Below are 13,899 nucleotides of genomic sequence, written 5' to 3' on the forward strand. Positions count from 1 at the left end.
CATTATCCTGGTGCATTTGGCGACTACAACTACTTGGTCACTGAGTGGAACGGTAGCCCTGATACGTAGCTCCTGCCCCAACTGATTCCCCTCGAGTTCTATGAGGCACTGTAGGCAGCCATATAGTGTCCCGACGCTCTACCGTGTATTACAGTTTGAGTGCTCAGGTCGTACACCGCCTGCTTTAACTGCACCTCTAGCAATTTGTGTTTACCTCTCTGGTAAGTCTGCAATATCGTGCTGCAAAGATCTTTATTGACTTTCTGTGTGGTAACCGTTATTGCTAGGTACTCTCGGAGGGCGTTTTCTATGTGAGTCTGCTGATCTGCTACAGATTTCAGTTGGGGTGGCTGCACCATACCCATTGCCGCTTTGGTTCGTGTGGTGTTGCGCTGAACCTCTTGGCGTGATGTTAAGGGGGCGGTGAATTTCTCCAAGGCATCTTCTTATCATATTCATACCTACTTGACGTTAGCGGTGACAAGTGTGTTCGTACATTTTATAGAAACAAAAATAGTAAAACTCAGTGAAATTGATAAAACAAACCTTTATTAAAACATTAAGTGTGTAAACACACTGTAAGTGTAATAAATACATTGATAAGTTTTAATATCAGTGAATTTTGTGCAAAGTTAATCAGCTGTTTGGATCAGCGGATGCGTATATACCTACCCACTAACAAAGAAAACAATTCAACGTATACTTCTTTCGATTAAACTTACAATCTAGTGGTTTGGTGTATTTGTGATTACTCGTTTATTTACATATTAAAACTTTAGAACCGACTATAGTGAAATATATTATCCCTTATACATAATTATTACAATATTACTTTTTTTTTCTTTTCTTTTTATTTTATTTAGAGGGTTTATTCTATAAAGTAGAATATGCCACCCCCATAGTAGCTATTACAAAAAATTACATTCTACGTTTACACCCTTTTTAAACCATATTGTATAGCATCTCAGCCTCAGCTGAATTTGGTGAGGCCAAGATACTGTTACAAGATGCAAAATCAAAACAATATGGTAAAGCAGCTTCAATTTGCTTCCTCTCTGCTTCGTTCCGTACATATTCCAACAATATGTGATATACATCTTCTATAGTTCCGCACTCGCTACAGTTAGGAGATGGAACCTTCTTCATGAGGAAAGCAAAACTATTCAGAGGGATGTGTCCGGATCGAAGCCTTAATGAAGCTATTACGTCACTCCTGCTCATATTGGAATTGTCAAACCAAGGTTTCTGCAATAGACATGGTTGGACTGTTATGTACCAGATACCTTTGGTTTGCGACCTTTCGTTAAAATACTCTGATCAAAGATTGAAACAGTATTGTTTGGCTCGATATAAATTTTCGGAGCAACTTGGTAAATAATTCATAACGTAACCATCAACAATAGCTTCTTTTGCTAGTTTGTCAACAATTTCATTGCCAGTAATTCCAATATGAGCTGGGATCCACTGCAGTTTTACATTAATATTTATTTTGTGAAATTCCTTTAAAATGTTTAAAATAACAAAGGCTATAGGAACTCCATTATAACCCCAGGAGCATCTTTTTATGTGTTGGAGTGCGCTCTTCGAATCACTTAAAATTACGAAGTTTTTACCTCCGAGAGACTTAATATACGAAAGACAGTCGGCTATAGCAATAAGTTCAGCAGACATGATAGGAATATTGAGGCTTAACTGTAATTTAATGGAACTTCCAATTTGAGGATCGAAAAACGCTATTCCTTCATCTTCATTTTTTTTAGATGAGTCCGTAAACATTTTATGGTAGTTATCATATTTATCATTGATAAATTGACTACAAATTAATTTGATATCTTTAGTATTGCACTTTTTCTTCGACTTAACTATTACAGGTATATCATGCATAATTACCGAATCTAAATCTATGTAATTGACCCACGTATCTAAATTATACATTTCAGGCTTACCTGAAGAATGTATATTATACGAGTTGAAAGTTCTATAAATGGTTATTAATAACGGTAATTTTTTAGATTTCCAATAATAATTTTGACAATTTGCATTAAGTTCTACAATATAAGTGTACACTGGACTTGGACCAAATGCTTTACTTTTAAATAAAAATTTGCTTCCTAAATACACTCTACGTATATGCAACGGTACCAAACAAAGCTCGCTTTCCATCACATGAATGGCGGTGCTCTTAACAAATCCACCAATTAATCGCATTGCCATATTTTGAACACGATCTAGCTTAATGAGATGATTTTAGCAGCATTGTCGTATAAAACACGCGTAATCCATCCTGCTTCTAATTATACTTATATACAAACGTCTAAGGTGTTTTTTTTGAATAAATTAATAAACTTTTGTGTTTTTTCTACTACACTATTAATGTGCATAGCCCATCTCAGTGACTTATCTAGCCAGAACCCTAAATATTTTACGTTTTCAACAACCTCCAATAATACGCCAAAAATGTTCAATCTAAATGTATTTCTTCTAAAATTTCGTTTAAAAATGCAAACTTTACTTTTCCTGGGAGAAATTTCTAATCCAATATCTAAAAAGGTTTTACTTAAATAGTTTAATGCCCTTTGTAGGTGTCTAACACTCTTCGAAATTGATTAGTTACGTAAATCGCAAAGTCATCAGCGTATTGAGATACATATACATTATTTATATTTTTACAAATATGTATAGTAATGATGTCAAATAATAACGGAGACAAGGGATCTCCTTGAGCTAAGCCCTTACTAGTAGAACGACAAATACAGAAATTATCTCCAGTTATTTTTAAATATCTTTCACTTAAATATGACCTATAAGCACACACTTTAGTCCCAACAGAAAATTTATCCAAAATAGATAGTAATGCCGTAATTTCTATATTATTATACGCACTATCAATGTCAATAAAACAGCTAACCGTTGGAATTTTATTAGAAAAACCGATTTGTATCCTGGAGACTATTGTAGCTAAACTATCTAAAGCAGATTTTCCTTTTTTGAAGCCCACTGTATCTTGAGAAAACAAATTATTATGTTCGAAAAACCATTCTAATTTAATTTTTATCATATTATGAAAAAAATTGCATATGCAGGACATCATCGAAATTGGTCTCAAAGATGTCAGGGAATGAGGATCTCTTCCTGGTTTAGGAATAGCAACGATATTGATATTCCTCCACTGTCTCGGAGCAAATTCATGCGTAAAAAACAAGATATATAAACGCAACAGAATTATTTTGCCATTAAAAGGAATATGCTTAATCATTGAATATGAAATATTGTCCAGGCCAGGAGAGGTGTCTTTTGATCGTATACATTTTAATAATTCTGAAAGAGTAAATTCAAGTTCTAAGTCGAGATTATCTGAAGTAAATGTGGGTCGCAAAGGACATGCGTAATCTCGTGTTATACTATTTAAAACTAATGTCGCCCTCTCTTTGTCAATGACATGCTTAGGAGATTTGAATCCCTTAAACCACCTCATTTTATCCCACATTTCGACTGACGTACTAACTTGGTCTATCGAAGTACAAAAACCTTTAAAGTCGACATCTTTTGCTTGACGCATTAATCGCTGTGACTGAGCTATTTTTTCTTTAAGAAGATCAAAATTTTGGGGGATAGAATTACGACGGAACCTGCTTAATGCTAATCTGCGTTCGGCAACGGATTTTGACAAATTTGGAGTCCAATATTTTTTTGGCGAGAACTTACTAACTAGATTCTGATTTAATTTAATGTATGGTATATGAAGTAGAGGGCGCTGCACGCAAAGTTTACAGTACTCGATTCGTAAAAAATAAACTTTTAAAACTATATATGTGCGAAATAGTGGTTGTTTTTTTGTGTAAAAGACATGTCTACAAATGAATCGTATGCAGAAACGTTATCCAAAGTGAATATTCAGACAAAGTGAAAAAAAGGAGTGATTATATATGTGTCGACAAACATTATAAAAATTGACAATAGTAAAACATAAAAATCGTTATAATTGGTGAACTATAAAAAAAAAATAAATAAATAAAATAAAACAATAAACACTAGTGAGAGTGAAGTTAATAATAAATCATATCAAACAAATTATTATTATAATAGTAAAAATAAGAGTAAAAATTAAAAAGTTTGAAGGTGGTCAAAAAACATCCTCATTGAACTACCCTCAAAGTCACTAAGCCCGAGCGGATACTGATGAAAAATTTCATTACTCAAGTTAAAGCTCGTTTGGTGTAAAGGTATGTAAGAACTGTGAATAACCAACAGAACCGAGATCGATTCTGACCGAATCCACAGAAGTATCATATTTATTTATAAATTCTCAATTCTCTACTACAGATAAGAGAGAAATACGATATATGCTGTTATTAATTAATAATTAAAAAAAAAAAAAAAATTAAACTATACTATAATTACAAACGAACGCCATCTATTTAAACAACCAACTAATTACGTCGTCAAGTAATGTATTGAACCGTCAGTGATCGAAAAGTGTTAAGGGGGGCTAGTTCTGCGCATTCCACCAGAGGGCGCTAGAAGTTTCAAAACAAACCAACAAAACCAGTAACTTAATAGTCATGGAAGATATAATGATTGCATTACGTAAAATCCAGAACGAACTCGACTCACAAAAGAACACCATCCTACAAAGCGGCGAAAAAGTAACAGAAACCGTAACACAAAATATAAATAGCATATTAGAAGAGAAATTTAAAATTTGGGATGAAAAGTATGAAGACCTCAAACAAAAGTTAGATAACCAAGAAAAAAGAATTTACTTCATGGAAAAACAGGCAAGAAAGAACAACATAGTCTTCTTCGGTATCGAAGAAACCGAAAATTCATACCAAATGCTGGAAAATATTATAATAGATTTTGTTAATAAATATTTCTCTCTAGATCTAAACCATAGGGATATACAGGAAGTGAAGAGAATCAATAATCGCTACATTTACTACACTTGGCACGAAAATTAAAATATTCAAACAGAGAAAAGAGGCACTAAGTAAAACTACATACTATCTAATGGAAGACTATCCCAAGCAAATATTAGAGAAGAGAAAAGTGCTACAAGAGCAGGCTATAACCGAGCGAGAAAAAGGCAATATAGTAAAGATCAAATATGACAAACTTGTGATACTACCTAAAACCAAACCCAAAGATAACAATAAAAGAATTTTGACACCATCTCCCGAAACATATACCAACGAAGTTACAAATGTACAGGCTAGAAAGAAAAACAGACACCACACCCAAATAAAAAGAACGTCTAGTTTGTCGGAAGGAACAGTGAAACCAGGCTTACTTAACTTCCTTGTCAGTAAAAACACAAACAACATACCTAGCGCTCAATGCAGTACAAGCAACAACTACTAACAATCACCGCCCTTCTCGGAATCAGAAACAGAAAATATGCAACAATCAACTACAAAACTAAACCTTATCTTCCAACCCGGCTGGTCACCGTGGAAGGTCAAGACCAAAACCCTCTAAAGAAGAAATCTCAAAAAATATCAAAAACACACGAAGCAACATTAACTCAAGAAATACAAAATCATACACATAAAAAAAATGACAAGTATTATATATTAACCTACAACGTAAGAACTTTATCCACTCATGAACGATTAATAGAACTGAGCGAAGCAATACAAGAAATTAAATACGACATAATTGGTCTGTGCGAAATAAGACGCCAAGGCACTAAAATAGAAGAACATGATAATTTCATTATATGCAACACTGGACTAATACCAGGCAGAAATGGAGTCGGTTTTATAATAAACAAAACTCGCAGAGAATGGATTGAAAGCTTCGTTGGCATAAATGATAGAGTCGCATTACTAAACTTAGATATTCAAGGTGTATTCATGTCACTTATAGAAAGAAAGAAAGAAAGAACACTTTTATTTGGGACAACATGACACTTGGTACAAAATAAAAAGTAAAAATAATAATTAAAAAAAAATAATAATAATTAAGTACTAATAAATTATCATTTACACAAAAAAAAAAGAAATAAAATGAACAATAAAAAAAAGTAACGATACAAAAACAAATATAAAGAAAAAGAACAACTACAATATACGTGACGTGTCCCAAATAGGTATACCATTCAGCAATTCAAAGGTGTGGACACCTAATGCTGATTTTCAATGGTACCCTTTTTTTTATATACCTACTGACGGGCGGTGACCCAATGAAAATACAAATACTAAAATTTAAAATAAAGACAATAGACATTACACATATAATTTATTTATAAGATAAATTGCATACATTAAATAATAATTTATTCAATTAATAAAACTACACGCAAATATATTTATATTTTGTATAAAGCAAAACCAGTTATGGAGAAATAGGATCACTGGGAATGTTATTACAATGCCACGTGCGCCGCGCGCCGGTGGTCGCGTGACGCGTGCATTTTAATTGTATTATAATTATAGTGAATTCAGTGGACACAAAAAGAAAAGTACTCGGTGGACGTAAGAGTTTAAGGTATAAATATATTACATATAATAATAAAGTATGTGAGCTTATATTAAAAATAACTAATGAGATACTTTCTTTGATTTCTAGACTACCCAACGATAAAATCAAATAATAAAACCTCATTATTAGCGGCAGTTTTCTCAGCAGAACTAACGTATAGTAGTTGGAACAACACCATGCAAGCAGCGGAGCCATACCATTAAGGTAAGATGATATGTAATTAATATTTATATACCTAGGTAAAGAAAATTAGATATTAATGTATGTTATATTTTAGTACTATATTAATATATAATCGAAGATCTATTTGGTTATTGAAAAAAAAAAATACAAGTAAAAAAATAAATTAAAAAAAATAAAATAAAAATTACAAGGTAATTAAGCCGATGTCACGCCATAGTTATGTAACTCGAGAACGAAGCAAATTTTTTAAGATTATGTATATGTAATACTTATATATAACTAATATAAACATATATACATAGAAACACATACAACCATATATATAATTATACATATACACTAATACGAATATATATTTATTATTCCGATTCTAACTGTAGATTAAATAAATATTTTTTGTATTTAATATTAAATGTTTTTATGGTCTTTAGGATCCGAAGCGGAGGGGGGATGTTGTTCCAACAGGTGCTGCTGTGCGGTGTGACGGCACATTCAGCATATAAGATGAAGCTCTCGTTTGTTAACTTCTATTACTTTCATTGGCCCAGCTCAGTTTATTATATAGATATATAGGCGTTTTATTTTTAATTACACCAAACAACAAGGTTGCAAAGTGCAGTTGCCTACGGTATTCCATCCTCGCTATTCGGGCGTTGTTGAGGTAAGGGGAAACATGTGCGCGAGGCGGTATTTTGAAACAGTACCTTATACATGCATTTTGTACCCGCTGTATAAGATTTTTGGTGCGTGTGAGTAATCTAGGCCCGATGACCGCATCAGCATAATTAAACTTCGAAAGCACTAAAGTGTCGCATAATTTTATACGCATATCTTTACTTAGCACGTCCCGGATTTGATATAAGACTTTTAGCCTGTAAAAGCAATTGCGAGCTGTATTTATAGTGTGCTTTTCGAATGTTAATTGCTCGTCGATCAACAAGCCCAAACTTCGTGCTTCCGTGACTCGGTCTATTCTTTCTCCTTTGATATGCAAGAATGGATTTAGGTCATTAATTAAATTGATATGTTTTTTTGTTCCTAAAATTATATATTTGGTTTTTATCGGATTTAAAATGAGATTATGACAATCTGACCATTCTGAAATACGTTTAAGATCATCATTTAAATTTCGTATAGCCATATTTGCTTCTGAATTTTTGAAAGATAAGTATATTTGTATATCATCAGCATAAATATGATAATTACAATGTTTTATATTTTCAACTATATCCGCACAGTAAAGCGCAAAGATAATAGGCCCTAATATTGATCCTTGGGGGACGCCTCTGTGAACGGAACAACAATCAGAGAGAGCCCTCGAGCCATCCTCATTTATTACCTCTACAATTTGTTTACGATTTCCTAAATAACTAGAAAACCATTTAATTGCGTTACAGCTGAACCCGTAATATCTCAGTTTTGCTAAAAATAAAGTCCTATTTATTGTGTCAAAGGCACGCGAGAAATCTAACAAAACAAGAATCGTACCCTCACCCCTATCCTGTGCACATAACACATTGTCAATCACATCCAATAACGCGGTAGTAGTGCTGTGATGTTTTCGAAACCCGGACTGTCTTGTGGGTAAGATATTGTGAGCCTCTAAGAATCCTGTTAACTGGTTACACACAATTCTCTCCAATATCTTTGAAATACAAGGTAATATGCTTATTGGTCGAAGATCCTTAAATTCACTAACGTTGTCTTTCTTGGGTATAGGTCTCACTAGAGCCGTCTGCCACAAGGTCGGAAATGTGTTGCTTGTAATAGATTTATTTATAACTGTAGTGATATGTGCCAGTGTAGTCGGTAAAGTCAGTAGGAGCATATCCAATGAGATACTGTCTATACCCATAGCATTTGACTTTAAAGAGTGTACCGTTTTTAAGACCTCAAATTCATCGACAGTAACCAACGTGAAAATAGCTGAGCCATATTTATGCATCTCATAATAATCGATTGTCGACGGAGAAACGTAGTTGCTACCGGGAATGTTCAAAAAATGGTTATTTATCGTATTCGGATCATTAAGTTCTTCTGGTATAATATTATTATGCCTTTTTAATAATTAATATATTATTAATAATTAATATATTATTAATAATTAATAATAATTAATATATAATTAATATTAAAATCTCCTAATAAGTACAGATTATCATGATAGGGTAAGCTACCTATAGATTCTGTCAAGGCGTCAAAGAAAGTTGTAATATTTCCCCAGGGAGGGCGGTATGCTGTGCCGACAATTATAGTTTTGCTATTTATTTTGATACTTACCCACATTTGTTCCACAAGGGGTGATATCGGATGTACAAGTGTACACACAGATATACCGCGTTTGACGTAAAAACCGACACCCCCACCTCGTGAACGTATTTCTGCTGGCCGTGGTATGTGTCGCAACCGGTAGCCAGGCACAACAGGAGCTCTGCCCTCCTCTCCCGGGCGCAACCATGTCTCGTTAATTGCTATAACATCTACCTCGTGGCGCTCCATAAGCACTATAAACTCGTCGTGATGTGAGCCAAGCGAACCCGGGTTGAACAAACCCAATTTAAGATTTTTATAATTGATCATTTTTTATAGTAAGTAAAAAAATATACAAAGAGATAAAAAATAAATGAGATGCACAAAATATGACCGTTTCATAAAATAATACTAAGCTGTATATAAAAGAATGATGTATATACTTAGAGTTATTCAAATGAACGTAATAGTTAATGTGGAAATATATAAATAATTTTATATTAGTTTTATACAATATTAAATATTTTATCATACTGACCGGGGACACGTCATTGAGGGTTACAAATTGCGTTTCCAAATTACAATAATTTTGATCATTATCCAGCCTTAACAAAAGTATATAGTAAGAGTAGACAAAAATACTAAATATAAACATACCAATAAAGACAAATAAATTAATTTTACCTAGACTATAAACAAACAAGAACAATATTAGAAAATATTCGTAATATAAATAAACAACTCTTATAAAATTGGTTAACTGCCAAATTATTTTAAACCAAAAATCTTACTTATATCACATTCTGTCCGAATGCGTTGTACTGCCGTATCCGTCTCACGTCGCATATATATTCTGCCTTCTCGCGTCCATATGAAGCGCCAACCGTGTCGTTTGCCCTCCTCTCTCGCTTTATAAAACAACAGGCGATTAAAGCGAGTCAGATGCTCATTGATATAGACTCGGGAAGGATCGCCGTCAGTGACGCCTGATGTGTCGGTGCCGCGTCGTACCCGCGCCGCCTTTACGATATCGTCGCGCAGAGACCGCCGCGCCAATCGCACGATCACTGGTCGCGGACGCTGACGCTCCTCACTCGACACTAGTGCGCGATGCGGGCCGGCTCGCTCCGCGCTCACAATATCGTAGGAGTCGAGAGCCAGGCCTAATTTCTTCGTGACCGCTAGAGTCAGATGGACAGCATTCTCACCACTCCGTTCCGGCAAACCCGTTATTTGGATGTCATTTATTAGCGACTTTTGTTCACGATCGTTGATGTCTGATTTTAATTGCGCAATGACATTATTTAAATTTTGATCGACAGACCCCGAGTTTTTTTCTTCCAAAGAAGTCAAACGCTCCTCTACGTTGTCGACCCTTTTATTAAATTCGGCCATATTGTCGTTCATTCTCGTTAACTCAACCCTGAACGAAGTTATTTCTCGCGTGACCGACATAAGCTCTAACCGCAGAAGCCTCATTTCCTCAGCCAAGCATACCGCTGAGTTCTTCTCCTCATTATCAGCCGAACTAGCATCTGTAAATATATCACCCATAGAAGGCGACTCAGTATTTACGACAGACTTGTTCTTATTTTCCGTTCTGCGGCACCCTGGGCACGTCCAGCGCGCGGGGAGGCGGGAGTCGGGGCTAACGTTGACGCACAATCGATGGAATACCGAATTACACTTATTGCACTTTGCGCCATCTGTAGTTGATAAGAACTTGCCGCATTGATTACATTTGTTGGCCATTGTGCGTTTAATGTAGTACGTAGCTTTTCCAACAGGTGTCACTAAATAATATTTTTGTATAAAGTTTATTAGGGAAATGTAATATTGTAATAATTATGTATAAGGGATAATATATTTCACTATAGTCGGTATAGAGATATATACAAATACACCAAACCACTAGATTGTACGTTTAATCGAAAGAAGTATACGTTGAATTGTTTTCTTTGTTAGTGGGTAGGTATATATACGCATCAGCTGATCCAAACAGCTGATTAACTTTGCACAAAATTCACTGATATTAAAACTTATCAATGTATTTATTACACTTACAGTATGTTTACACACTTAATGTTTTAATAAAGGTTTGTTTTATCAATTTCACTGTGTTTTACTATTTTTGTTTCTATAAAATGAACGAACACACTTGTCACCGCTAAACGTCAAGTAGGTAGTCCTCAAGTATACGCACCGACTGAGGCAGCAAACGAGGATGAGATTGACTCTTTCTACTCAAATGTCAACAAAGCTATAACTCAAGCTTATAAATATTATTTCATATTAGGGGATTTCAACGCCAAAATAGGACAACCTGGAAGAGACGAACGTCTAATAACCAAACGATATGGTTATGGCGTAAGAAACAGCAGAGGCCAAAGGCTCATTGAATTCACTCTCGAACACCAATTATCTATTCTAAACACTTTCTTTCCCAAAAAGCCCAACCAAAGATGGACCTGGCGCTCTCCAAATGGAGAACACAAAAACGAAATAGACTACATATTAACAAATACACCAAACGCATGCCAAAATATAGAAGTCCTAAACATTAATTACCCGTCGGATCACAGACCAATCAGAACAACCCTGTTAATAAAAAAACAAAAGAAGAAACGAACAGCATATAAAAATAAGGAACACTCGTCATTGAAAACAGACACAGAAATATCAAACTATAAACAAAGCCTACTGTCTCATCTACAAGCTATAATTATATGCCAAGGAAAAACATCAGTTCAAGACTACTATAACAAACTAGAATATGCCATATTTCAAAGTTTACGTGATGCACGATCGCCTAAAATAATTTCAAGAGATACCCATAGAGTCCTAACTGAACGTACGCTGACACTCATCAGGAGAAGACAGGAGCTTCAACATACTAGGTCAAAAACTCGAGCTGAAAAAAACGAACTATCAGCACTATACAAACTGATAAGCAAATACATAAAACATGACTATAAAACATACAGATCGATGACTTTTGAAAAACATTTAAAAAAAGAGGGAAGTTTCAAAAAGGCTCTTAAAGAATTAAAAACATACAAGCATTGGATAGATGGTTTAAACCGAGGGGACGTGACAGTGAATAATCGCAAGGAAATTGTAGGGGTAGCCACAACTTTCTACAAGACTCTTTATAGCGCCAATGACAAAAACCATAGCTATGCTAAGCCTACGGACAGCAAAGAGAGCGGAAACATAATACAAATATCAGAAAATGAAATCTTACAAGAGATAAAACGACTAAAGACAGACAAAAGCACCGGACCCGACGGAATTTCCAATGAATCCATTAAAGCAGCAAGTGCGATACTGTCTTCACCCTTAACATATTTATTTAACCAAATCTTAGTAACTGCTGAAATACCGTCGCAATGGCTAGAATCAGACATTATTCTTATCTACAAAAAAGGAGATCCGAGGGACATTACTAATTACAGACCTATAAGTTTACTCTCATGTATCTACAAACTGTTTTCTTCCATCATAAATAAAAGAATAAGCGTCACACTAGAATCAAAACAACCAATAGAGCAAGCAGGCTTCCGCAAGAGATTTTCAACCATTGACCACATACACACACTAGAATTACTAATAGAAAAGTACAAGGAAATGCAAAGAGTGCTCTACATCGCCTTCGTAGATTATAAAAAAGCTTTCGACACCGTGTCGCACTCCAGTAGCTGGGCCGCTCTCCAAGCTCAAGGCGTTGAACCAGAATACATAGAAGTTATTAAAAATACGTACAAGAGAAGCACAGCAAAAATAAAACTAGACGATACTGGCCCTGCGTTTCCCATCAAAAGAGGGGTGAAACAAGGAGACCCACTCTCCCCAAAATTATTTATATCGATTCTAGAGTCAATAATAAGCAAACTTAACTGGGACAAAATAGGACTCAAGATAAAAGGCAAATATTTGAACCATCTACGCTTCGCTGATGACTTAGTACTTCTCTCAGAATCTCACGTACAATTACAAACCATGCTCAATTCACTAAACGCAGTCAGCAAAGAGGTAGGTCTGGAAATTAATCTTTCCAAAACAATGGTCATGACTAACGGCACAAATATAAAAGTATCAGTAGACAATGACACTTTGAAATATACAGATAACTACATCTATCTTGGGAAACAAATTGGCTTTGACAGTAAACAAAATGAACAAGAGGTTGCACGAAGAACACAAAATACTTGGAACAAGTACTGGTCCTTAAGAGAAATATTTAAAAGTAACATGGCAATAAATTTAAAAACAAAAGCCTGGAATTCATGCCTCTTACCTTGCCTTACATACGCGTGCCAAACTTGGAAATACAGTACGACAGTAAAAAACAAAATAATTACCTGCCAACGCGGAATAGAACGAAGCATGTTGAATATTAAAAAGCTCCAAAAAATTCGCCACTCAAAAATCAGGCAAATCACCAAAGCCAAAGATGCTTTATGCTTTGCAAAAAAGCTAAAGTGGAAGTGGGCAGGGCATGTTGCGAGACTAGCGGACGAGAGATGGACCGACAGGGTAACCAAATGGAAGGGCCCACAGGGCAAGCGCCTCAGAGGCAGACCTTGTCTGAGATGGGAAGATGATATCATAAAAATTGCTGGCCCCTGCTGGCCGCAAATAGCACAAGACCGAGAGAAATGGACTTCTTTAGAGGAGGCCTTCACCTTCACCTGAGGAGGGTTCTTGCTATATAAAAAAAAAAATGTAAACATTGTAAAAAACTAGTAATAATTAACTATATTTTTCCTAATATTATTAAATAAGTATTAACTTTCTTTTCTTAATAGTCATAATCTTTCTTTTTTCCAAAATTGTACTAAAAGCAGCACTGTGCAAGAAATAAAAGGCTTTTTTATTTTTATTTTATTATATGAAGCTCTGCTGCTATATTTAAAAAATCTACAAAAATATCATAGTCCCTTTGGAGATCATTGGAAAATTTATAACTATTAAACAAAGAAT

The 13,899-nt window shown here is 34.8% G+C and overlaps 2 protein-coding genes and 1 long non-coding RNA gene across 3 annotated transcripts; 2 read left to right on the forward strand and 1 right to left on the reverse strand.

Moving 5' to 3' along the window:
* Positions 1 to 6,299: 6,299 nt before the first annotated feature.
* LOC124542750 lies at positions 6,300 to 7,131 on the forward strand. The gene is made up of 3 exons (XR_006967376.1): positions 6,300 to 6,489; positions 6,571 to 6,687; positions 7,098 to 7,131. It is a non-coding gene; the product is annotated as an uncharacterized LOC124542750 (long non-coding RNA).
* A 1,031-nt stretch (positions 7,132 to 8,162) lies between these two features.
* LOC124542799 lies at positions 8,163 to 10,668 on the reverse strand. The gene is made up of 2 exons (XM_047120685.1): positions 9,756 to 10,668; positions 8,163 to 8,167 (listed from the first exon to the last, which is right to left on the reverse strand). Exons 1-2 carry the CDS (start codon positions 10,666 to 10,668, stop codon positions 8,163 to 8,165), a joined length of 918 nt encoding a protein of 305 aa, XP_046976641.1.
* A 2,115-nt stretch (positions 10,669 to 12,783) lies between these two features.
* Positions 12,784 to 13,628, forward strand: LOC124542749. The gene is made up of 2 exons (XM_047120651.1): positions 12,784 to 13,162; positions 13,430 to 13,628. The coding sequence occupies exons 1-2, from the start codon at positions 12,916 to 12,918 to the stop codon at positions 13,609 to 13,611; spliced, it is 429 nt and encodes a 142-aa protein (XP_046976607.1). The 5' UTR covers positions 12,784 to 12,915; the 3' UTR covers positions 13,612 to 13,628.
* The last annotated feature ends 271 nt before the right edge of the window (positions 13,629 to 13,899 follow it).

This window comes from Vanessa cardui, chromosome W (genome assembly GCF_905220365.1).
Source record: "Vanessa cardui chromosome W, ilVanCard2.1, whole genome shotgun sequence".
NCBI lineage: Eukaryota > Metazoa > Arthropoda > Insecta > Lepidoptera > Nymphalidae > Vanessa > Vanessa cardui.

What these genes read in the sequence shown, in the direction of transcription:
- LOC124542799 (XM_047120685.1), bottom strand. Translation starts at nt 10,668, where the DNA reads ATGGCCAACAAATGTAATCAATGCGGCAAGTTCTTATCAACTACAGAT.
- LOC124542749 (XM_047120651.1), top strand. Translation starts at nt 12,916, where the DNA reads ATGCTCAATTCACTAAACGCAGTCAGCAAAGAGGTAGGTCTGGAAATT. An exon ending in CTTAAGAGAAATATTTAAAA is followed by an intron (nt 13,163 to 13,429) that starts GTAACATGGCAA and finishes TTGCGAGACTAG; the next exon opens with CGGACGAGAGATGGACCGAC.